The 25,453-nt window shown below is 37.7% G+C and overlaps 1 protein-coding gene across 2 annotated transcripts in view; it reads left to right on the top strand.

Annotated features, from left to right (window-relative positions):
* LOC103714019 (calpain-type cysteine protease ADL1-like) overlaps nt 1-25,453 on the top strand; it is a 32,902-nt gene extending 7,449 nt beyond the window's left edge. Inside the window, exons 8-33 of one of the 2 annotated variants that reach the window (XM_088701833.1) lie at nt 22-1,060; nt 1,181-1,291; nt 4,424-4,482; nt 5,891-6,053; nt 10,462-10,735; nt 10,890-11,040; nt 11,146-11,257; nt 11,372-11,537; nt 11,641-11,711; nt 11,888-11,979; nt 12,081-12,243; nt 12,377-12,448; nt 14,816-15,193; nt 15,292-15,407; nt 15,522-15,819; nt 16,320-16,639; nt 16,828-17,179; nt 17,963-18,283; nt 18,389-18,493; nt 18,644-18,772; nt 22,904-23,284; nt 23,390-23,527; nt 23,758-23,994; nt 24,075-24,510; nt 24,613-24,746; nt 24,904-25,453. In XM_088701833.1, the coding sequence (XP_088557959.1) occupies nt 22-1,060; nt 1,181-1,291; nt 4,424-4,482; nt 5,891-6,053; nt 10,462-10,735; nt 10,890-11,040; nt 11,146-11,257; nt 11,372-11,537; nt 11,641-11,711; nt 11,888-11,979; nt 12,081-12,243; nt 12,377-12,448; nt 14,816-15,193; nt 15,292-15,407; nt 15,522-15,819; nt 16,320-16,639; nt 16,828-17,179; nt 17,963-18,283; nt 18,389-18,493; nt 18,644-18,772; nt 22,904-23,284; nt 23,390-23,527; nt 23,758-23,994; nt 24,075-24,380 (5,554 nt within the window). In that variant the 3' untranslated portion in view covers nt 24,381-24,510; nt 24,613-24,746; nt 24,904-25,453. The remainder of the gene's footprint in view (nt 1-21; nt 1,061-1,180; nt 1,292-4,423; nt 4,483-5,890; nt 6,054-10,461; nt 10,736-10,889; nt 11,041-11,145; nt 11,258-11,371; nt 11,538-11,640; nt 11,712-11,887; nt 11,980-12,080; nt 12,244-12,376; nt 12,449-14,815; nt 15,194-15,291; nt 15,408-15,521; nt 15,820-16,319; nt 16,640-16,827; nt 17,180-17,962; nt 18,284-18,388; nt 18,494-18,643; nt 18,773-22,903; nt 23,285-23,389; nt 23,528-23,757; nt 23,995-24,074; nt 24,511-24,612; nt 24,747-24,903) is intronic. The other variant, XM_039127076.2, reaches the window with a different exon arrangement.

Below are 25,453 nucleotides of genomic sequence, written 5' to 3'. Positions count from 1 at the left end.
GATCCTGGTACCATCTTTTAGGTACTTGGGACATTGCATAAGTTATGCTTTTGTAGCATCAGTGTTATTGGCTGCTGCTGTTTCTCGTCGTCTATCTGTCTCTAACCCCCTGGTTGCAAGAAGAGATGCTTTAAGAAGCACTGTAATACGTCTGCGAGAAGGATTCAGGAGGAAAGGACAAAGTAGTTCTTCAAGCTCTTCGGAAGGTTGTGGATCCAGTGTGAAACGTAGTAGCAGTAGTGTTGAAGCAGGTCAACATGGTAATTCTATTGAGGCTATCTGCAGAAGTAACTCACATTGTGTTAGTGATGGTAGTAATTGGAATAATTTGCTTCTTGGTCGCTCTTATAGCTGCCAAGAAGGTGTAAGTTGTGATAAGAATGTAGACAGCAGGGGGGCAAGTTTAGCGTTACGTAGCAATTCGTGCCGATCCGTTGTTCAGGATTCTGAAGTCATTACAGCATCTGCTGATAGACATTTTGATCACAACAATTCACTTGTTGTTTGCTCTGGCAGTGGATTGGAGAGCCAAGGCTGTGAATCAAGCAGATCGGGTGCTACTTCAACAAACCAGCAAGCATTGGATTTGAATTTAGCTCTGGTTTTCCAGGACAGATTAAATGATCTAAGGATCACATCTATGTTGAAAAGGAAAGCAGGACAAGGAGATAGTGAGTTAATTAGTCTGCTGCAAGATAAAGGGCTGGATCCAAATTTTGCATTCATGTTGAAGGAGAAGGGCTTGGATCCTAGAATTTTAGCGTTATTGCAGAGAAGTAGTTTAGATGCAGATAGAGATCATCAAGAGCCTACAGATGTTGCTGTCACTGATTCAGATAGAATGGATACTACTGTCCTGAATCAAGTATCTTTATCAGAAGAACTTAGGCGCCAGGGCTTGGAAAAATGGCTTGACCTTTCTAGGCTTATATTGCATCAAATTGCCGGTACCCCAGAGCGTGCCTGGATCCTTTTTACTTTTGTTTTCATCATAGAAACAGTAATTATGGTAGTTTGTCACCCAAAGCCTGTTAAAGTTATAAATGCCACACATGAGCAGGTAAATAGATCCTCTGATCCTTTGAACAAAAGATAAAAGGATTTTTTTTTTTTTTTTACTTTTGACATTAGTGTGGAATAGACATTGTGTTAAATATTGAACATTTACTCTGATCTGCAGTTTGAATTTGGTTTCTCTATTCTGCTTCTGTCCCCTGTTGTCTGTTCCATCATGGCGTTTCTCTGGTCCCTTCGCGCAGAAGAAATGGTGATGACTTCCAGTACTCGCAAGGTGAATTGATTGAATTTTTATATTGTTATTTCAGATGCTATTTCATGTGGGAATTGGTCCATCTTATATCGGAAATGTCGTTATTTTCTTTTTCCTGATAACATGATAAGCTGGAATTAGCAGAGAGATTAATCTTTTCATGCTGGATTTGGTCTTTTTGTTTGTATTTTGAGTTCAATTCCTATTGGAGTATAATTTGTTTCTATTTTCTAAGTGGTACTTTTCATTTGGATATAAGAAGCTAACTTTGCCGGTTGATGTGGATACATGAATCCTTATGGTCGTTGAACTGAACTTGCTAACTTGTTATGAGAAAAAGGAAAAAAAAGCAAAATATGAACTTATTTTTGAAGGCAAACATCTTATAGTAAACTAATATTAACGTGAAGGTTTCAGATTGCAATTGCATTTTAATGTTTTGTGGGAAATGTGATCATCCACCTTTTGTCATTGACAATGAAGTTTATGACATTATATGTGATGTAATCTCAACGTATCACTTTCTATGTATATATGTTTTAACTTATAAGTTATATTCTTTAGCCTTCGTAAAATTATTTATATACCAAATCAACAAATATTCGTCTCTTCATATAAATAATATATGAACATTCCAATTGCCTCGTGCTGTTGGTGCAGCCATGATCATTTTATCATTCTATTTTTCCAAGCAATTGCAACATGCAATTTGTGTCCTCATTCTTTTATTTTTGTTAATGTAAAGAAATGTGGGGTTCATTTGGTTTCTCACTTGTAATTTTCAGTTTTGGTTTCTTTGAAAAGTTCTGTATATCGATATCTTTTTGCTAAATGCTGTAATGACTAATGACGGAATAGAAAAAGCCCAAGAACTATCCTGAAATTGCATATAGACTTCAGCTACATGCTTCATTATTCTTTGAGACTGCATATTCCTTTCCTCTTAAATAAGAAATTTAAAACAATTTTAATTTTAGATATCAGGACTCCAGCATTAGTGAGATTGTTGTTTCTTATAAAGTTGATATTAGCATGCATTTCAGCTGTATTGACTGATGAAAATAAGAACATTTTGTCTGAGAGGGCGAACCAAGTATGGAGCAAAACACCTTCCTTAAGGGAACCAACATTGCGATATAGTTGGATTTACAGGAAAGTCTTTTACAAGCTTATACTGTAACCCTCCCTTCCCTGCCTAAGCGCAGGAATATGCTATCTTGTTGGCCTCCCTCTTAAGCAAAAGGGACTACCTTAATTGGTGTTATTCCTCATTTTATTATAATTTATAAGAGAACAGAAGTTTCTGTGGTACACCTTCATGTGGTCAAATTTTAGCTTAACAAAAGAGCCACGCATATATAGGATTTTACAACTATATTAGTAATGGGAATATTTAAAGCTTGTAAATTGAAGTCAGTAAGAAGCAAATGTTTAATAAGAGGATCAACTACAATGGTGATCCTAAGCATCATTTATGGAATTCCTTTCTATTTTGTGTAAGAGGGAATAAGGATAAATGCAGAAATAGACCTCAGTTGTCATGGATAGTTCAAGTGTGTTAACTGCCAGAATTACCTCCGATAGGCCAAATAAATTTTCCCACTTCCTAGTTCTTCTACCAAGTACAGAGTTGAGAACAAACTAGCACAGCTGAGAACTGGGACAGCGAATAATTATGTATGATGTCAGTCTTTTATCATGTGAAGACTTGGCACAACTGTATGCAATTGCTTCCAAGCTACACAAAACCTAAAGTATCTTGTTTTCCTAATATAATCCATTTTGATAGCCCTTTATCGATGAATAAATGTTTTTGCACTTCAATATATATATGAAGACATTGTGCACTTGGTATCCTCTTAATTATACGCTATTGTTTTTGATGAGATGCCCTACATGGAACATTGAGCTGAATTTAACCAGCACTTTATACACACACACACACATTTACGCCAAGTACATAGAGTTGAGAAAAAACTAGCATAGCTGAGAACTGGGACAGCAAATAATTATGTATGATGCCAGTCTTTTTATGATTTGAAGACTTGGCACAACTGTATGCAATTGCTTCGAAGCTACACAAAACCCAAAGTATCTTGTTTTCCTGATATAGTCCATTTTGGATAGCTCTATATTGATGAATGAATGTTTTTGCACTTCAATTTATATATGAAGACATTGTGCACTTGGTATCCTCTTAATTACATATTATTGTTCTTGATGGGATGCCCCACATGGAACATGTAGCTGAATTTAACCGGCACTGTATATATATACACATATATATATACATATATACATATATATACACACACACACACACATATACACATACATATACACATACATATACATATACACATACACATACATATACGTATACATATACACACATATACATATACATATACATATACGTACACACACACACACATATCTAGATACATACATAGATACACAAACACACACATCTAGATACATACATAGATACATACACACATACATGTACATACATACATGCATATAGTCTTAGGTAGCTATACGTGAAGGTTATTTCATTTGCCAACATAGTTGACTGGGGACCAAGGTCAGCAATCTTAGTACTTTGTACCATGCCGGTATGTTACTAGTTCGGTATAGTACGGTCAGTACGTATGTAGGCTTTCTGTATCAGGATAACTCCCGATCCCTTTTTGCCACTTTTTATCACGGTATCATCCGTACGCACCTTCATTTTGGATGTACTGGGTGGTACATTATGTTTTAGCTCAGTTTAGGTTGGTACGGGCTAGTTCAGATCCTGTATCGACCTGAACGGTATTTTTGTGCCAGTTTTGGCCTGGTAAGAACCGGTTCAGGATGTGCTGCAAACATTGCTTGGGACTGTCAAGCCAGCTTGCCGAACTTTGTGTTAGCTGTTACAAGTTCAAACCAGAATAATCACAGGTGCCATAATGTCTCAAGAATAGAACTAGATTAATTCTCTTTGCAATGTTTCATGTCCTAACCCCTGCTACTGAATATTTGTTTCTTCTATTCCTGCTTTGACTTTGTGGAATCAAATATATGCATATTTCTTTTACAGTTGTCTGTTTTTTTTGTCTTGTCTGTTATTTTGTTATGGCTGTTTCTGACTTGGTTTTATATCTTCAGTATGGTTTTATTGCTTGGCTTTTGAGTACCTGTGTTGGTCTTCTTCTCTCTTTCTTAAGGTATGCATATTTTATTTCTTCTAATCACAGTTCTCTATTGATTCTTTAATTTTTCCACAAGCCTGATGGTTAATCTCGTTATGCATTAAATGCACTGTTTTAAATGTAAACCGAATATATTTAGTCATATTTGGTTTGCAGAGGATCCTTCAATGCTATCTCATGATTGTGTTACTTACTTTTGAGTAGATTCAGCATTGTTTCAATTATGCTTTTAGCTTTATGAAGTATGGACTATGGCCTACTTGTGCTTGCAAATGATTATGATCATCTACTTATTTAAGAATCACTTAGGAAGATATGATTTACAAAAAGAGGAAGAAGAACAAAAAGCCAAAATAATAAAACACAAGGAAAGATGGATTGAGGTTACCAAGTTTATAGCTTTAGGCTGACATGAATGGATTGAGTAGTTATTCAACTTCTAATGCTGGAAATGTCATTTCTAGGGGTGATTCTGCTTATCCAGTATGTACTAGCATCACCATCTCCTTTTATTTTGCGCCATCATCAAGCGAAGAATGGGTAGTGTAGATGAATGATGAATAATAGGGAATCACGTAGAAACATAAGGAGTCTGCACCAACATAGTGCTGCATGCAGCATGTGATACGAAACAAACCTCATCTCTATTTATTATCACATTTATACAATACCACTTCTAATATATCCGTTCCATATTTATATGCCAGTGCACATAGTATGGAAGTGTAACCAACATAGAATTTAAAACTACTGATGCAAGGCTGTGTTACTAGTTGTCTATCCTGATTAATAGTTAATTCTCATGCTGATGCTGTAAATATGTCTGCAGTTGGAGCTGCAGTTTGTTTTTGTTATTTATTTGTCTTTTGTGTGTGGGGTGGGGAATGATATTTATAGCCATTCTTTCATGTTTTCTTGAATATTTGTGCTCCTTCCACCCTCAATTCTATTTAATTCAGGGGTTCTTTCTGTGTCTGGGATTCACTTTGTTTTGAGCCTTTGCATACAAATTAGTGACTTTGAAGAAGTTAATTGTGATTTACTTGCTCAGTTGGATTTAGTGGCATCTCATTAATTTAGTAATAATCTGTTCGGATCTTAATGTAAATTCTTGGTTTTGTATGGAATGTTTGCTTGCGTTTGATTGTGTTCATTAAGCTTGTAAGGCAGAGTTTGTAAACCTTGTGCTGCTGTTTTACATGAAGCAATGGCAATTACTGGAATCTTCTTTTATGGTTGTTCTTCATTTGATGATTTTGTTTGTTCAAATTTGCCTTTCCACCACTTATGTAGAAATTATTTTTGAATGTATGTTATGAGCATTATGGTTTTTCTGTCAGCTTTTCATTTGCCTTTTGATCATACTGATTTTACTTATTTTGCACTTTTGGTATCTCATTTATTTCTGCAAATGATTGTGCAGCAAGTCATCTGTTATACTGGGCTTGGCTTTGACCGTCCCACTAATGGTGGCATCCCTTTCTGTTGCCATTCCATTATGGATTCAGAATGGCTATTGTTTCTGGATTTCACAAAGAGGGTTTGAGAGTCGTGGAAATGCTCAACAAACTCTGGGAAGGAAGGAGGTAACCTTTTTCAACTTGATATCCTACATACTACTAGTTAGTCCTTATCACTCGGTAATGATATGCAAGCATGATTGCATCAACATTCATATTTATTGTCACATAAAGCAGCATTCTTTCTCAAGCAAAGACATGTACATGCACAAGTAGGCATCAGGAATTGGATATGCCTGTTTAGCCTTATGGGCATCAAACTTGCCTACAGAATGATGTGCTTGGCAATGCCATGGACTGTTCACTCCTGTTTCTTCTGTCATTTGTGGCCAAGAACTCTGTACCATACTGAAATTTGCTTTTGAGATTGTCTACTTGGACACAAACTTTACTGGCGATGTAATGAAAATTGTCATTCTGTCGACATTTTTGCATGCTTCAGCTGCTATCCTGCAGTTTGTGCATTTGTTCAATTCGGGCAATATGGTACTATCATTTTTTCTTCTCATTATAATTATATGTTCTTTCTCTATTCTTGGTTGTAGCTGAATCTCAGTTTTACAAAAGCAGCGTTGACCTGTCTGAAAAATGTATTTCCTTTATGGTCATGCATGCATAGATATATATATATGTAAAACGATATTCTCACTCGAGTCTATAATGTGGAATTATGGATGTATTAGTGAGTTTCATTCATGATCTTTCCTGTCTGTCTGTCAGTGTTTCATTTTCCTTTAGTTGTTAACAGATTTTTGTGTACACAATTACTATTCTTGAACTTCTTGTAGTGTGGCTGCTTGGTTCTTGGTACCATTAATTTTCTTTTGAATGTTACAGTTTTTCTTCCTTTCAATAAAGTTAAAATAAAATCTTCTCTTTATCATTCTGAATGGAAAGAGTTAGTGCCCTTGCTGCACCTTTCTTTAAAATTATAGAAGAATGTACCTAGTGTTGTTCATGATTTATTCTTTGGCTGATGTGCATAAAAAGATCTTCAGTCGAAAGTTTTTTGTTTTGTGTTTTTTAAATTCAACTTGCAGGCATGGTGCTTTAGTGCTTGTAGTGGTGATATAAGTTGTTGAGGTTCAAAGGTCCATTACAGGGTACTGGATCTTGGCACACAGTAGCAGACCCAGGGGGCCGGTGGGGGCCATGCACCCCCCCACCAAAAAAAAGCTAATTTCTTTTATTTATATTTTGTCTATTTTCCTAAAATTTAGGCATCTGTGGGCCACCTGCCCCAAACAAAAAGAGCCAAATGAACACAGCGGCTCCTTGAATTTTGGGACTCAACAACTCCATTAAAATCTTGGCCCTTCATGCTAAAACTTCCACCTTCTCATTTATTATAGAAGGCTTGGCCACTCCTTGAATTTTGGGACTCAATAACTCCATTAAAACTTAGGCCTTTCATGCTAAAACTACTTCCATCTCATTTGTTATAGAAGGAAGTTTAAATTACTTTCACGTCTCAAGCAATTAGGCCTGATTTTTATTTATTTATCTTTACTATATGGGATGAGATGAGATCATGTATTTAGCTGAAATTAAGTCCACAACTCTCTCCCTTCCTCTCTCCCTCCCTCTCTCCCTCCCTCTCTCTCTCTCTTTTCCCATCAAAACCCACATCTCTATTTATGTAGACTATCTCATTGAAAAATTTAAAGAAACATGTGCTATCTAAATAAATTGGACCTCTAAAATCTCTCCAAATCCACCCACTTCCCTTAATCCCATCTCGTTTCATAACAACCATCCTCCTTTCTCCCTCCCTTCTTTCATTCTTATTTTAATGGAGTGTTGGATACTAGTATGCTTTTTGTATTGTGTGTTTATTTTGATGGCACTTTGCATTTTATCCATTATGCAAATAATCTATGCATTATGTTGTCCTCTTAAGCACCATGACTCGTTTTTTCATCTTTTCTATTGGATTCAATATTTGTACAATGTAGGGGTGGCAATTTGGGACCCGACCCACAATAAACTAGCTTTAAATAAGTTTAACTCATTTTAGACATGCCTAGACCCATTTATTAAACGTATTGGATTTGGGTTTAGACCTCTGACCTGTTTAACTCATTTTGACCTGTTTAATAATTCTATCAGGTCATGATTCCACTTGTTTAACCCATCTAAGACTTGTTTGACCTGTTTAAAACCTACGTAACCCATTTCTGTCACGGTTAGCATGACCTGCTTTACTTGTTTAACCTGTTTAAACTCATTTAACCTGATTCGACACAGTTAGTAAATGGGTTATGTAGGTCGGGGCGTTTTACCTGTTTAATGAATAGGTCAGGTTCAGTTGGATTTTTGACCTGTTTAATAAATAGGTTGGGTTCAGGTCGCCAATGTTTGGCCCTACTCATGTTCGACCCGACCCATATTCGACCCGACCCATATTCGACCTAACCCGACTAGATACTACCCATAATGCAATGATGCTTGGGCTTTCTTGGTATATTGGTAGTATATTAGCAGCTTCTATATCTTTCTAGACACCTTCCTTTTTCTAAACAGTAAGCAAAATGACAATGCATGTTTTAATGTTGAGTTGGGTAATGATGGCTTTGGCCTAGTGATAGTAAATTGATCGGCGATGTCAAACAAGTATCATCAGTAGCTTGTTGATGATCGTCTTTACCAACTTTTCTCATAGCCCAACAATAACTTTGCAGTATATGTGGTTGGTCAAATTGTCATTAAAATTGTATGGCTTATTATGTAGAAGTTCTTCCAGACCCTTTGCAATTTTTAGGGCACTCCAGAACATCTATTTTTCTTCCTTCCTCGTCCTTGCTTCAGCTTCAGATGTTGTTTTAGTGCTAGTGGGGTTGTTGAGATTATGGATCATTCTTTCTTGACCTACTTTTTCTTGTTGATTCCCTCATCTTTTGATGACCAAATATATTGAGGAAACATTATGTTGCAAATTTGTCTTATGGTTGAAACTAAGACATGAAGAAAGTATCCTGCCATCGATGAGTGTTTAAGTTGCCTGCCTTCAATGCCTCCTTGGTGAAATATGACTCTTCAGTTTACATCCTTCCATCCACCTCATTCTTCTGTAATTGCTGGAATTTCATTTAATGTTTCACGAGCAGACCAAGTTCATTGAAATTGATTACTACTTTTCGATTATTGTTTAACTACTTGCATGTTTTGCTTGCCATATCTAGTCTTCTGCGTTCAGAGTATGGACCATTATGAGCTTGAGGACTGCAGGAAAAGGAGGGGGGTTACTTGTATGTGAACATACATTATATTTCAGTAATCATAGGCTTTATATTCATCTATGGGATCAAGCTACTGTTTTGGCAGCTAACATGTGATTTTTTAGTGTGTGAAGTAACCTTTTCGCAGGGGTGGCAATGGGTTGCATCAGGTCTGGTTGAGACATGGGTCTTAGAGAGAACCTGTCAACCTGAACTGGTCCATTTATAAAATGGAATGGAAGTTTAAGACAAACCCAACCTATTTATTAAACAGGTTGAACAGATGCATGTAAACTGCTCAATGAACTGGTCAGATTGGGTCAGTTCTGCGGTAACATGTTATGGGGTTTTGAATGGGCTATGCAGGTCTTAAAAGGGTTTAAGGGGTATGTCAGGTTGTAACTGTGTTAACATGACCCAATTATTAAATGGGCTGAAACAGGTTAGATAGATCAAGATTCTAAACCTAAACCTGACTCATTATATAAATGGATCACATAGGGGTGACTCTTTGATGACCCAAACCTGTTCATGCCAAACCTGAACCTGCTTATCTCGAGTCAGTTGCAGGTCATATTAGCATGTTGGAACATAAATTGCCATCCCTGAATTCTTTCAGTGCTGGTCAACTGTAAAGAGAAAATTTTCATTGATGAAAGTTGGTTAGTCGGTTGGCGTTGATGAATATGGGAGAGATGAATTGATTAAGTGGGTTGCGTGATAGGAAAAATGGGCAGAAAAGTCAAGGCTGTAGGAGGTTTAAGCTAAACTGGACGAGGATCATGTGATATACTTTAATTGAGATCGTATGCTCTCCAATGAAGATTAGAAGTTGCAGTAGATGTTGGGGAACCCAGTGCAGAACTAGTTGGAGTTCGTGAGTCTCTGGATTCATACTTGTTAAAGAAGAAAGAAGATCCTTGAATTCCAGAAAGATGGATGGTGCTTGTTGACTATTGTTGTACTATGAACTATCTCTTGTACTTTTAGGCCTAAAGCAACATCAATTATTGGTAGTTTGTTAAAGATGTATAGATGGGAGGCCATATTTATCATTTGGTTTCATAGTATGAGACACTTGTTTCTTTGTTCTTTCAACATTTGAAGTTGATGAATTTTTCTGGCCCATTAGTTGATTATGCAGGTGAATTAAATTCAAATTTTTGCCCTTTCAATAATATACAAAATCAGTGCATACTTCACCTATCCATGATATCTTGTGTTGATGCGTCATTATTGGTATCATTTTTTTTCAGCGGATTCTTCTTGTGGTCAGCATATTGATGTTTGCTGGATCAGTTTTGGGTCTTGGTGCAATAGTATCTGCTGAGCCTTTAGATGACTTAGGCTACAAGGGATGGAGTGGAGATCAAAGAAGCTCCTACTCTCCTTATGCAACATCTATGTATATTGGCTGGGCGCTAACTTCAGCAATTGCTTTACTATTTACTGCTGTATTGCCTATTGTGGCATGGTTTGCAACATACAGGTTCTCATTATCGTCTGCTATCTGCGTTGGCCTTTTTGCTAGTAAGTTATACTTGCACTAACATGGCATTGCCATAAGGTTTGTTTATGGTTGTGGACCTTGTGGTTCTGGCCCATTTGCACGACGTAGCTTATTTGTTCATGAAATATTATAATAAAGTAACTTCCTCACATATGCTGCTCTCTTTTGCTGCAGTTGTTCTTGTTACATTTTGTGGTGCATCATATTGGGGGGTGGTGAATTCTCGAGAGGATGTAATCCCGATGAAGGCTGACTTTCTTGCTGCTTTGCTTCCCTTGGTTTGCATTCCTGCAGTCTTTTCACTCTTTACTGGCTTATATAAATGGTAAGCATAAGGTCCAATCTAGCTTGGATTAGCATAAGCTGCATTTGATTATGTGCCTGGTGGATGACCATTATCTTAATGTTGTCATGGAAAAATATTTTGCAGGAAAGATGATGATTGGAAACTTTCTCGTGGAGTCTATGTTTTTGTTGGCATTGGGATTTTGTTATTGCTTGGTGCAATATCAGCCATCATAGTCATAATTACGCCTTGGACAGTGAGTGCTTGAAATTTGTGCTTTAGCATACAAATGCTTCTTCCTTCTCTCTCTTGCATTACAGTTCGAGTGTTCTCAGGCTAATTTGTGTGTTTATCTGTTGGAACTTGACAGGTTGGGGTTGCATTCCTGTTGGTTATCCTTCTTGTTGTACTTGCAATTGGTGTTGCTCACTATTGGGCCTCAAACAATTTCTATCTGACAAGAACTCAAATGTTCTTAGTTTGCTTTCTGGCTTTTCTTCTGGCTTTGGCTGCATTTCTAGTTGGGTTGTTTGAAGGTGAGTAAAAGGATGCCATGCTTATTTACTTGATCCATTTGCTCAACTTTTAAAATGTACTTCTCTAATTTCTAATAAAAATTTAAATATATTTTGGTTGCAGGAAAACCATTTGTTGGTGCATCAGTTGGATACTTTGCCTTTCTATTTCTTCTTGCAGGAAGGGCGTTGACTGTAAGTTACTCTAATTATTGAGAAGCTACAATTACTCTCTTATGCCCTGTTTAGTACTATACTTGTTAAATGCTTTGGGTTAGATTATTCTATTTGAAAATATACTTTGAGTTATCTGTTTTCAATTTCCTCTAGCTCTCCAGTTTTTTCTGTGACAAAAAATCTGTCCTACTCAGGTGCTTCTTTCACCCCCTATTGTTGTATATTCTCCAAGGGTTTTACCAGTGTATGTCTATGATGCTCATGCAGATTGCGCAAAAAATGTTAGGTAGGTCTGAGGCCTGAATTCTGTGCAGTTGTTTCTTCCAGGTTTTGTTTTATCCCTTCTGTACATTATCTCTGATGCTCATCTAAGTTGTTCTTTGACAGTCACGCCTTTCTTGTTCTGTACGGGATCGCTTTGGCTATTGAGGGATGGGGCGTCATTGCTAGTTTGAAAATATACCCACCTTTTGCTGGTGCTGCCGTATCGGCAATTACTCTTGTCGTTGCCTTCGGTTTTGCTGTTTCTCGCCCATGTCTGACGCTTAAGGTTGGTGTATATTTGTCACTAATGATATGATTCGAACATATTTGCTTATTTTTTTGTTAATTTGCTTTTTGATGTTTTTTGTTGTTTAATCTGTCGAATCCAGTTAATATATTTATATATATGTTGTGGCCAGATGATGGAAGATGCTGTTCATTTTCTTAGCAAGGATACGGTTGTTCAGGCAATTGCTCGATCTGCCGCCAAGGTGAGCTTGTAGTGTGGAATAGTTGTAGCTCAAGTTCCTATATGTTTTTTTGCCATTTTTCCAAAATAATAACTTTGGTTGGTTTTCATGTCTTTTTATCCCCTCAATATTTCCTGACAACTTAGATGCTTTGTGGTAATGAATAACTGGGGCATTTCACATGCTATGTGCATAAATTGATAAGTTGCTTTTGTATCTTTTTTAGTGTTTTCCCATAAATCCAGCATGTGTGTATCTTTGTCATTGATCTTATTTTCTTGACCATTGTTTACTTGAGACTTGAGAGTGTGGTTTTGATAACTAAGCAAATAAGCGTATCTCACTCAGCCTATTGCTTATTATTCTCTTGTTTCTGTCATTTTTTCCTCTCGGGTTGCATATGTAGCTTCCTTGTCCTCTAATTCATGTATTAGTGCTTGTTGAGCTTCTGATTATAGAAAGATTGTTATGGATGGGTTTTATATATAATTTTGTACTTCTTTGATGTTAATTGTTAGCCGTGGCTCATGACATATCGAAATCAGATGATATGTGGATATTGGCTTTTTGTATTTTATTTTATATCGGTCTCTAGTCCACAAGTGGTTTCTTCAAGTGTTTAAAATGTATATTTAGCATTGGTAAGTATTTAAGATGAGACTGATGTGAAGGGATTTGAAGAAACCCAATAGCCGATCTCAGCAAAAGGTTACCAACAATTACGATTTAGAGAAGGAAATCCCACTCTGGTATTTTTTCACATCTCATATAAATTATTGAAGCAGGATTTCACAAAAACCTTTAACATTTGGCCCATGAGGTTATACCATTGTAATTTCTTCAGCTATAAGTGGCTTAGATAATCAGCACAAGCTCTCTTCGAAGTTTCCACAGGGGTTTCTGCCTCAATAAAATTAGTTGTAGTGCCACCATAAAATCTGCATGTAGCCATGTAATCACCTTTTGTGGTCCCCAAGACGCTATTGGCTTCCCCAGGTTATAGAAAATCTACCTTATAAAATCACTGCAAGGGATTCCAGAGGAGCTTCTGAATCAGTCAAAGTGTGCAGGAAACATTACTACCAATCGCATTCATTTCTGTTATCATTCATAATGGTGCACAAATGGATAAAATTGACCATCCAAACAAAATTGGCCCAACTCACAGACACATGGAGTTGAACTAAGGAAATGCTGGTTCACAGAAGGTCCAAGATTTTTCTGTTTACTCAGCAGTTTGCAAGTGTCCACCAATTCGCTGGCCTCCCAGCATCCATGAAAGAAATATTATTTATGAGTAAAATGTTCCCTGCATACTTACAGCATGTAGACCCTACAATTTCGGGCACTTGACACTTAAATGTGTATATTCGTATGACACTTGCACATGGCTCTGTAAGAAGAAATTCTTGGATATTATATTGATCTGAAGCTCAGACACATACGCACTTGACACATGAACACGACTCCACGTAACATAGCCAGTGTATGAGTCTCTTTTGATATGCTTATCTAAAATAGAGATTAGACGATGGACCATATATTAGATCCAACAATTTTTATGTCTTATATTGATAGCTAAGCTTCTGAAATTCTTTCTTTATGCTGATAATGCCAATCAATCTTCTGTCAGGATTTTATTTAGGTTATGATAGGACACTTACACCTGGGAACAGTTCCTTAATTCATTTCCTAAAGCAAATAAACAATACATAAGTATGCCAGACCAACTTGACTGGTTAATATTGGTCCTTCATGTTCTAAATTACATACTGGAGACGATTAAAACATAATCCAGACATCAGGCCAATCTCTGGTAAGCTCTCTTGTTTGAGTCCCAGGTCTGAGCAATCTCTCTCAAACTAGAAGCCTTAGGGATGTGCTCTGTTAATTACCATAGATTGCTGCAATGTTTCCTCAAGAAATCCCTGAATGGGTGTAAACCTGTTTATTGGTGCCATACGCAGGCAATTCAGTTTATCAATTGGCGCCAAAATGCCAACTTTGCTCTTGTTGGTTTCTAGGAATTCGTGGCAGCCATTTCCGGGAGTTTTTTGGGGAGACATAGCATTTCCCATTGCCCTGTTTTGTTGAATCACATGTTTGTTCAATGCGGTGTTCATTTCCTTGTTTTATTCTTGGCTTGAGTATGTCTTCCTGATTTTCTTTATGTACAGCATGGTGTATTTGAGCTTGTTACACTGTTTTAGCTCATGTATTTCATTCTTTATTTCAACAGTACCCTGCTATGTTTGACCTCATTTCTTTCATCTTTAATGCAATGGGATAATGTGGTGAATTTTTGGTTTGTCATTTCCATGTCTTAGCATTCGTAGTTAATATTTGTAATAATTCTTATTTCTATATTCTACTTGTTGGACAATTTAGACCAGGAATGCGTTATCTGGAACTTACTCAGCCCCACAAAGGTCTGCCAGCTCAGCTGCTTTGTTAATTGGAGACCCTACCATTACACTAGACAGGGCTGGAAATTTTGTTCTTCCCAGAGCTGATGTCATGAAGCTGAGAGATCGCCTGAAAAATGAAGAAATCGCTGCTGGTTCATTCCTTTGCAGAATAAAGAGTGGCCTGACATATCGCCATGTCTCTTCTACTGATGTAGATTACAGGAGAAAAATGTGTGCACATGCACGTATCCTAGCTTTAGAAGAAGCAATCGATACCGAATGGGTTTATATGTGGGATAAATTTGGTGGTTATTTGCTGCTTTTGCTTGGTTTGACTGCTAAAGCTGAGCAAGTGCAGGTGAGCAAAAACTGTTCATTGTGGATTCTTTATCCATAGTCCATAGATTTTTTTTTTTGTTGTTGCTGCATTCTTGAGTATGCTTTGTGTTATGACAGGATGAAGTCCGCCTTAGACTTTTCCTTGACAGTATTGGCCTGTCTGATTTAAGTGCCAAAGAAATCAAGAAATGGATGCCTGAGGACCGCATACAATTTGAAATAATTCAGGAAAGGTGAGTCTTTAGTCCATTTGGCCTTCTATTGGGTTCATTGCAAACATGTGTTGTTCAAATTGAAGAATTAAGTTTAATAATCTTAATGATTATAATTATTATGGATCTTTGTAGTTACATAAGGGAAAAGGAGATGGAAGAAGAACTTTTGATGCAAAGACGGGAAGAGGAGGGAAAGGGAAAAGAAAGAAGGAAGGCACTTCTGGAGAAAGAGGAACGTAAATGGAAGGAGATAGAGACATCTTTAATATCCTCTATTCCAAATGCCGGGAATAGGGAGGCTGCAGCTATGGCAGCTGCAGTGCGTGCTGCTGGGGGGGATTCTGTTTTGGACGACTCTTTTGCAAGGGAGCGAGTTTCTAGCATAGCACGCCGCATTCGTGCAGCACAGTTGGCTCGCCGAGCAGAGCAGGTACATTTTATCTTTTTTTCTGTACGTATTACAAATGGCTGCTTAATTATCCATAAGTGTGAATTAGATATTTCTTGGTAGAGAGGGAATGAACATGTGGAATGATGGTCGAGGAACCATGAAGAAAGCTATGGTGGTTATGGAGATGTTGGTGATGGCAGAGAAGCAGAGGGTTAAGATCTTTATTATTAAGAGGGGAAAAGTGTCTGGCTAAAAACGTAGTACTATTGACATGGGCATGTAAAGCTATGTCTATGTACATAAATATGCATGCATGGATGTAGACATGCTATATGTGTCCGTTCTAAAATAGTGAGTTAGAGTAAATAATAGGCTTTTATGAGATACTGCAACCTTATGTACCTGATGCTGTAATAGAGTTAAGGGCGCTAATGGTGGTATTGTTCCATTTTAGTAGAATTTATGGTGTTCAAATTTTGCTATCTAACATGCCTTTCATGTACAATCTTTTTAAGTTGTTAGCACGAACTCTTTCGCAGACTGGCATTCCAGGCACTGTGTGCATACTTGATGATGAACCTAGGAGTGTAGGCAGACATTGTGGACAGATTGATCCAAGTCTTTGTCAAATTCAAAAGGTTAGCTTCTCCATTGCGGTGATGATTCAACCAGAGTCTGGTCCAGTTTGTCTTTTAGGAACTGAATTTCAAAAGAAATCCTGCTGGGAAATCCTTGTGGCTGGTTCAGAACAAGGCATTGAGGCTGGACAGGTTGGTCTTAGATTGGTTACAAAAGGTGACAGGTTGACAACAGTTGCTAAAGAATGGTGCATAGGAGCTGCAAGCATTGCAGATGGAAGGTGTGGGCTGTCATCAAAACTATTTTCATTACTTTCTTGCTTTGTTGCATATTTTTTAGTTTATTCCTCAAAAAAGTTGAGTCTTAAAATTACTTGATATTAATCTAAGACTGTTGTAGAAACATGGTTATATTGCTTTCGTAGATTTACCTGCTAATTTTATGATGCGTGTTTAATCTGATCTGCAGGTGGCATATTGTCACAGTGACTATTGATGCTGACTTAGGTGAGGCAACTTCCTATATAGATGGAGGCTTTGATGGATATCAGATTGGATTACCACTGCATGGGAGTAGTGGCATTTGGGAACAGGGAACAGATGTTTGGGTTGGTGCTCGACCACCAACAGACTTAGACGCATTTGGAAGGTCAGATAGCGAAGGTGCTGACTCTAAGATGCAAATCATGGATGCTTTTCTGTGGGGAAGGTGCCTGACCGAAGACGAGATTGCTGCATTTCATGCTGCCACAAGCCCTGCCGAGTATGACTTGATTGATCTGCCTGAAGATGGCTGGTACTTGTGTGATTCGCCTCCAAGGGTATGCCAATCCGTGTCATGAGCTCACCTTATCTTACTTCTCTTTCATGTTTTCCTAATTGTTTGTGTTAAAAAGAGATAAGTCTTGATTGCTAAACATTAAGCAGAGCCTATGCCATATCCAAGTGACAGCCTTTTAGTTCAGCAAAAAGGAAAACGAAGAAAAAGGGATAGCTCTTAGTTGTTCTCTTGCAAGTTGAAACCTTGAAACCAAAGTGCTGATAAATCCACCTTGAGTCTTTTGCAAATAACTCACACCCTTTTTGAGGTATATACCCTGTTGGTTAGAATTTGTGTTGCTGGGATATCATGTACCACAAGTAGTACAAAAACCTACATATTATAGTTTCTAAGAATGCCTTTGCGTCATGCATCTTCCCTTTTGTTAATTTTAGAGCCCATTTTGTTTGAGCTCCACCCTTTGTGGATCTTGTTCTTTTTTAACTAGTACTGATCTAGGGTGAAGTACTAGCACATGCAGTCTTCAACAAGATTCGCCGTACCGGTACTGGACCCTGTACCGGTGCCAAACTAGCATAGTATCGATACGGTACGGTATGGAGTTTTTTTGGCGTTCCAAAAGTTGGTACGCCACCGGTACCGATACCGGTATGGTACGGTACGTCTGGTACCGTCTGGTTCGGTACGGTACGGCATACGATAATCTTCAATAAGTTTTGTAATCAACTGAGTATTATGAAATTTAGAGAAAAGATCTCATCTGTCATTAGTTCCTAGAATTTATTTATTTTTGTTTTTTATTGATACTCCCTTGTATAAACAGGTAGTTGACTGGGAAAGTGAAGAAGCAGATGTTGAGCTATATGATAGAGAGGATGTGGACTGGGATGGGCAATACTCAAGCGGGAGGAAAAGAAGGTCTGGACGGGAAGGAGTGGCAATCGATATTGATTCCTTTACCAAAAGATTAAGGAGGCCTAGGTTTGAAACTCAAGAGGAAATTAATCAACGTATGTTATCAGTTGAAATGGCTGTCAAGGAAGCTCTTTTGGCAAGAGGTGAAACAACTTTCACAGATCAAGAGTTTCCTCCAAATGATCGATCTTTGTATATGGATCCAGGAAATCCTCCTCCAAAATTGCAGGTAAGAATTCTACTCATTGTTGATGTTTGTTTATCACCATAGATGTGTGAGCAATTTGCTAAAATTGTTTTTCTGCTCATGGTTAACATTTCTTCACCACCTCAGGTTGTTTCTGAGTGGATGAGACCAACCGATATAGTGAAAGAGAGCTGCATAGGTTCTCAGCCCTGTTTATTTTCTGGTTCTGTAAATTCTTCAGATGTTTGTCAGGTACAACTCATCCTTATACTGCCATATTGAATTTCTGATTATTGTTTACTATGCCTTTTTATTTTAGTTTTATAAAAGAATTATAAAGTCGATATATGGTGCTCTTATGATTCTTATTACAGAGAGTTGGACAATGTTTCTTATTTACAGGGTAGGTTAGGTGACTGCTGGTTTCTAAGTGCTGTTGCTGTTCTTACTGAGGTGGCTCGCATATCAGAGGTTATAATCACACCAGAGTATAATGAGGAGGGGATCTATACTGTTCGCTTTTGTATTCAGGTGTGGAACTTGTATTCTGAAACTTTGGTATGTTTAACTATGAGTGTTTTTACATGCTATACTTGAGTTTTCTCTGGATCCTTTTATCCATGTCTCTTTCTAATCTAGGAGGTCTGGACCTCTAGAGATTAGTGGGTCTTATGGTAATAAGGCCTTGAGATAAGTGGGGAGACAGGACACAGAGAGTTCTATAATTGACCTACCTATCTCATGTCCTGATTATCAAGAGTGCAGGCTAAGAAGGTCAGAAGTATTTTCAGATTCACAATCATCCATTTATGCTAGTAACAATATGTAATATTATTGATATATCGTCACATGTAAAATGAAGTGACTCGAAAGAGATGTCAGTTGTTCACTACCAAAGTTCCAGATACCAAAAAGGAAAATCAATATTTTGTTTGAGATAATAATCCACAATACATTATGCTACAACTGTTTGGATTTGAGTAGAAACTTTATTGATTTCAGACAATCAACCAAAATTGTTTCTTGCTTGTTTAGGTAGTCAATAATTGATTTTGTCAAACAATAGCATTGTATGTTGTATGCATGCAACAATAGACAATCATGCTGTCCAATACAGATTTGTAATGTTCCAAGTTGGAAAACTGATGGGCAACAATCTGGACAACTAGGTCTTTTATATATATCACAAACTCCTCGAGCTTGGTCTTGCATGCCTCCGTCCGGACTTATTTCACTTTCACGCCCGTATGTTATTTGGTCTCCGCTTTCCATCTTATCTTGGCATCTTTTTATTCATGAATACACCCTTCCATATAAACTCTGAAGTGGAGAAAGAATGTAAATATTATTTGAGCTCCTGAGCAAGTATGCTGGGCTTTTTGCTATTTTCCACCATCCTCACCATCCTGCCTTATGGACCTTGGTCTTAAAGCACCACTATAATTGAATTGTTGGACAAAGCTCGAGTAAGTATGCATATGACAAATAGTTGTCAACATTATGCAAATATTATGAAAATTATTATTGTGAATACTATGTGACTGTCTGAGTAAGTATGCTGGGTTTTTGTGCTATTTTCCACTAACCTTGACATCCTGCCTGGTGCACCAATTTCTGTAAGTGCCAGTAAAATTGAATTCTTGAGAAAGCACCATTTTAATATTTACATCAACTGTTTAAAGCAATTTTTTTTGTAATCTGCTAAACTATTGTACCGTTATGATATTGTAGTTTGTCACAGCCTATTATTTGGCAGGATTTGTTTCAAAACCTATTTTTTTTTGAATTGCTTGATGCAGTTCGGCAGCACCAGTAATAATGTTATCGTATGTGTGTGGTAGATGTATGTGGCATTTTGGATTTAGATAAATAGTAATAAAGATACTTTTGGATTTCTTAATATAATGGCTTAAAGAATGCTCATAATAACTATAATATAAGCTTCTTCAGCATTCGGCATTTATAAATGATGTTCATTTTTTGTAGGTTCATGTGCTTGTTTAAAACATGGAAACAGTGTCTTGATAATGATTGCTATTTAAAACCATGAATCATAATAAATATTGTTCAAATTATATATTAATAAAACAGTGTTCTATAAAATCAATCCTTTTTAAAAACAAATAAATCTAATGATGTTAAGGAACTGCTTTAATTATTTATATAGTCAAAACTATCCATGCCCTTGGATCTTTTCAGTAGTAATATACATTGTGGACATGCTTAACGGTGGTCCTAACTGCTCAAAACACGCTTTTAGGTAGGAGTGGCAATGTGTCGGGTTGAGTCAGTTTGAGACATGGTTTCAACTTGAGCCCAAATTGCTCGTTAAATGGATCAGAAATCCAACCTGACATTCATAACCTGTTTAATAAACTAGTTGAATCGGGTTAGATTTTTGATAACAAGTTAAATGGGTCATAAACAGGCTAAACGGGTTAGTTTGTAACCGTGTCAACCTGATCCAAATTTTAAGCTGGTTGAAGTAGGTTGTACCTTGGTTGCTAGAATTGGGAGCGGGTACGGGTGCAAGGAGATATTTTAGAAACACTTTTACTAACGAAACACATAGGAAGTGAGTGCATGTTCAAGATCTCGGGAAGATTTTGAATCAGGTTCATTGTCCGAGGTAGAAGATTTTGACTACTAAGGGTTAGACAGATCAGGAGCCTAAATCTGGACCTGACCTATTTGATAAATCGGACATGGTTGGCCGGTTTATGACCTGCGCCCATTTATGCTGAACCTGAACCCACTTATCTTGGGTCAGTTGCGGATTGGGTCATAAACTGCCAACCATTCTTATAGTACTGTAATGGGGATACAGGCCATGCCTGTATTGTTAGGGGCCGTATTATCCTATTCTAAGAGTGCAAAATTGTTTGCAAGGTCTTTAACATCTTTTTGAGGAGGTCAATGTTTTGTTCCATTATTGGGTATACAATTTATATTAAAGATCATTCATGTATTGGAGGACACTTGGGAGGACGGTCTTGGTAGATGGTATTGGAAGATGTCATACATAAGTTTGCACGAGTATACTTTCTTTCTGTGTTCATTCTAGATTCAGTTGATTTGTACTTATAAAGATAGGGGTATTCCTACTGGATGCATGTATTATACTTGAAGCTCTCTGTGTGGTCTTTCTAGAATCTCTATTTTGCACTTGGGACAGACCTACAGTTTGACATTTTTTTGCACAAAGTCGCTGCCCCCAGGACTCGAACCCATGCCATTTTGCTTGTCAGCCGAAGCCTTTTACTATTGCACCAAGCAATGACGCCAGCCTCCAGCCACTAAAGGGGTTGTTTATGCATTCCTCTTGTGCGGCCACTGGACATGCCATGGCCTCAAGTGTATGAACCAATCTTTCAGGTGGTTTCAGGCCTAACATGTTGACTCAATCATATGCATTTTCTTCAGATATGGGCCCCTCAAGTCTTTAGGAAGCCTTTGTTCCCCTTCCCTTTTTGAGGTGTTTTTGGCTTCTCTCCAAATCATCATCTCTTTTGTTGCCGGAATGTATGATTTATGATTTCCTAAATTCTCCAAACCTCCACCTGCACCTGCACCTGTTTAATTTGTCCGGTGTTCATCCAGTTAAGCCCTTTTAGTTGCCATGGTATTATTTACTCACCATTCAGATGCCTATTAACTGTAGGCCTGCATACGGGGCTATCATGCTGGCTTATGGATTACACTGTTTGAATATATGGGCATCAATTTTCTAGCAAGTTAAATGCTGGGTTGCAACAAACCAACATGCAAATGTATATGCCACCACTTAAACCTTCCGAAGAAAATTACTTGTGATACTTTTAGTTGTTATGGCCTATTAGATTGGCTTAACTACACTACTTTTCCCGTAAATACTTCATACTATTTTAATTTTTTAAACAATGGTAGACTATAATTGGGTGCCTCTTGTTTTTGTTTCCTTATATGCATGTGCACATTTTTTAAATAAAAAATTCAATGGGTAGGGAGACTGGCAGACAATCCTCAACAGGTTTCTTGTCTGTTATTGTAACTTGCGCACCTGAAAATTAATATTTTTTAACTATCCATAATACTCATGAAATCATGGTCTATAGAATGGTATATTCTATGTATCTCAGAAATGCATTTTTATAGCATTAAGGGACAGGCAATTGATCTGCTAGCCTACATCTTCCAGCATGTAGGATTTTGGTACTTGATGCCTTTTGATTAAAATTACCTTTTTTGTGGCACTTGTTTGCACAAATGTTTCTATTCAATAATATGAATAGCTGCAGATCAGGTGGGATAGGCCAGTAATTTACTTTTTTGTGAGCCTTGACACCTGTATTTGCAAAGTGCCCGCCCCTGTTTTCTCTGTGCCTTTCTTAGTACTCTTAGGATAAGTGGAAGGAAAGGGGACATCTAGTGCTATTTAATAATGTGTCTGCGTATTTCTTCTAGAGCTTGAACCTCTTCCAATGTTGCTTCATTTATGTATGCATATTAGGCTGCTTCTAATATATGAATGTTACTTGTGAAGAATTTGCATATATCTAATAGCTCCATGATTGCATCCAAGATGAATAGATCATACTTACATTATTTGGGACAAGTATGCTATTTTTTTGCATGATGCATCCATGTGGTGCTCTGGTCGGAAGTCTCACTTAGTTCTTGTAGGGTGAATGGGTCCCTGTGGTGGTTGATGATTGGATTCCTTGCGAGTCACCTGGAAAACCAGCATTTGCTACTAGTAAGAAACTTAGTGAACTCTGGGTCTCTATCTTGGAGAAGGCTTATGCCAAGCTTCATGGTTCATATGAGGCATTAGAAGGTGGGCTTGTGCAAGATGCACTTGTGGACCTCACGGGGGGTGCTGGGGAAGAGATTGACATGAGGAGTTCTCAAGCACAGATTGATCTGGCAAGCGGAAGGTTATGGTCCCAATTGTTGCATTTCAAGCGAGAAGGCTTTCTGCTTGGTGCTGGGAGTCCATCAGGCTCAGATGTACACATTTCATCTAGTGGAATTGTTCAAGGCCATGCTTACTCAATATTGCAGGTACATTGTGATGTTGATTGTTATACATGTCCGCCTCCAGTTATGTTCAGAAAGCTAAATTATTAATTGTTGAAATTTTCCGTTCCTGTTCAATTGATGATTCAGGTAAGAGAAGTAGATGGGCACAAGCTTGTTCAGGTTCGAAATCCATGGGCCAATGAGGTTGAGTGGAATGGCCCTTGGTCTGACTCATCACCTGAATGGACAGACAGGATGAAGCACAAGCTTAAGCATGTTCCTCAGGTTCTTATTCTACTAATTTTTGCTTTGTAGGGATGGAATTTTATTGTTGATGTGTTGTATTCTGTCAGTAGCTTATAGCTTCATTCTTATATTATAAAACATTCACTTAATCTGTGCTTAAAAATTAATCATATTGCATGATATTTATTTTTGGTTTTTGCTCAAAATATTATGAATCTATCTCAACAAGTTTGTATTGCATGTTCTCGGATCATTTTGTTGCTCAATAGTCAAAGGATGGGATATTCTGGATGTCATGGCAAGACTTTCAAATCCACTTTCGCTCTATTTATGTTTGCCGGGTCTACCCCGCGGAGATGCGTTATTCTGTCCATGGCCAGTGGCATGGCTATAGTGCTGGGGGTTGCCAAGATTATGACTCGTGGCATCAAAATCCACAGTTCAGACTGAGAGCATTAGGCCCTGAGGCATCATTCCCGATTCATGTATTTATCACCCTGACCCAGGTATGTATTATCTTGATTGATCATGCGTCCATACTTTTCTTGGAAACTTGATCTCACTATTCATCATTTTTTTTTACTAGGGTGTGAGTTTTTCCAGAAAGACCACTGGTTTCAGGAACTATCAATCTAGCCATGATTCATCTATGTTTTATATTGGAATGAGAATACTCAAGACACGTGGCCGTCGAGCTGCATACAATATTTACCTGCATGAATCAGTTGGTGGTACGGATTATGTCAACTCAAGAGAAATATCATGTGAATTGGTCTTGGAACCTTATCCGAAGGGATACACAATAGTGCCCACTACAATCCAACCTGGAGAAGAAGCACCATTTGTTTTGTCAGTTTTTACCAAAGCATCAATAACCCTGGAGGCCATATGATACACAGTCAAGCATTTTGAAGCGGTAATTTTTTTTGTACAAGGCTCCGAATGCTTGGGGTTCCTCGGACCGGCAAGCCTCCAAGCAGGTCAAAAAATGTGCCACAAGTGGTAGAACACATGCGTTTGTGGTAATTTCTTTTCTCTTATTTCTTCTACTTAATATAATCAGGCATCTCTTTAAGGTAATGAATTTAGGCAACTGATTGGTCATTTGTTTGCTGTTCATTAAGTATGACAAAATGCAGATAGTCTTTGAAAAATGGCACAACTGCCAACCTGGAATTGTTGCTTGAAATCTTTTTCAGTTGCTATTTGGATGGATGCATTTTCTGAAGAAAGTGTGCATCTGAGCCTTTGTTGATAGGTCTAATTTTACCACTTCACATATTATCTGATAATTGATCTCTTTTTTAAGTAGTAAACTCCCTAGTGCCTTTCCTGCTTTCACTTCTCATCTCAATAGCTGTAGTTTTTACTTTGGAAGAAGTTGTCTGAGTTGATAGTGTGCCTTCTTGGTTCAGATTGCCGCAGCATGGGCCCATTGAATGAAGTGATGCAACAGCTTTGCTCTCATTCCACCACAGCACCTGTATCTGGACTTGAGGGCTACACTGCAGAAAGCAGAGATGGCTGAATGATCTCCATGTTTCAAAGGCGCTGCATATAAACCAGTACATGCAGGGGTGTGTGGAGGAAAGGCAAAACTGTCTCAACAGCTCCGCAAGCGTTTCTTGACCCGTCTTCAGACAACACTATTGGCTGAGCTTGTAAATAGCAGCGACAATTCATTTTGAAGAAAAAGGGGCCCATTTAAGAATAGGTGGTGTTATTGTCATGTACAGCAAATAGAAAGGGAATGAAATAGGAAAATAGCAAACTAGAGATAGTGCAGTGTCCATCTTTCAGTGAGCACAATAATGGGGGTGTTGTAGCTGGAGTTTGAATTGTGTCAAACTTCCAGCTGCGGTTTTGTAGCTCCTGGGCTGGCTGTCAATTAATTATTACAAGTTTTTGCATTTCTTTTCTTTTTGAATGTAATCCCTCAATGGGGTTGATTTGTAGGTTTTATCA

Source organism: Phoenix dactylifera, chromosome 7, assembly GCF_051530095.1.
Source record: "Phoenix dactylifera cultivar Ajwa chromosome 7, Ajwa_hap1_PhDact_Kaust_v1.1, whole genome shotgun sequence".
NCBI classification, from domain to species: Eukaryota; Viridiplantae; Streptophyta; class Magnoliopsida; order Arecales; family Arecaceae; genus Phoenix; species Phoenix dactylifera.
The sequence above is the reverse complement of the archived record's forward strand: the minus strand, read 5'-3'. Positions and strand labels throughout refer to the sequence as shown.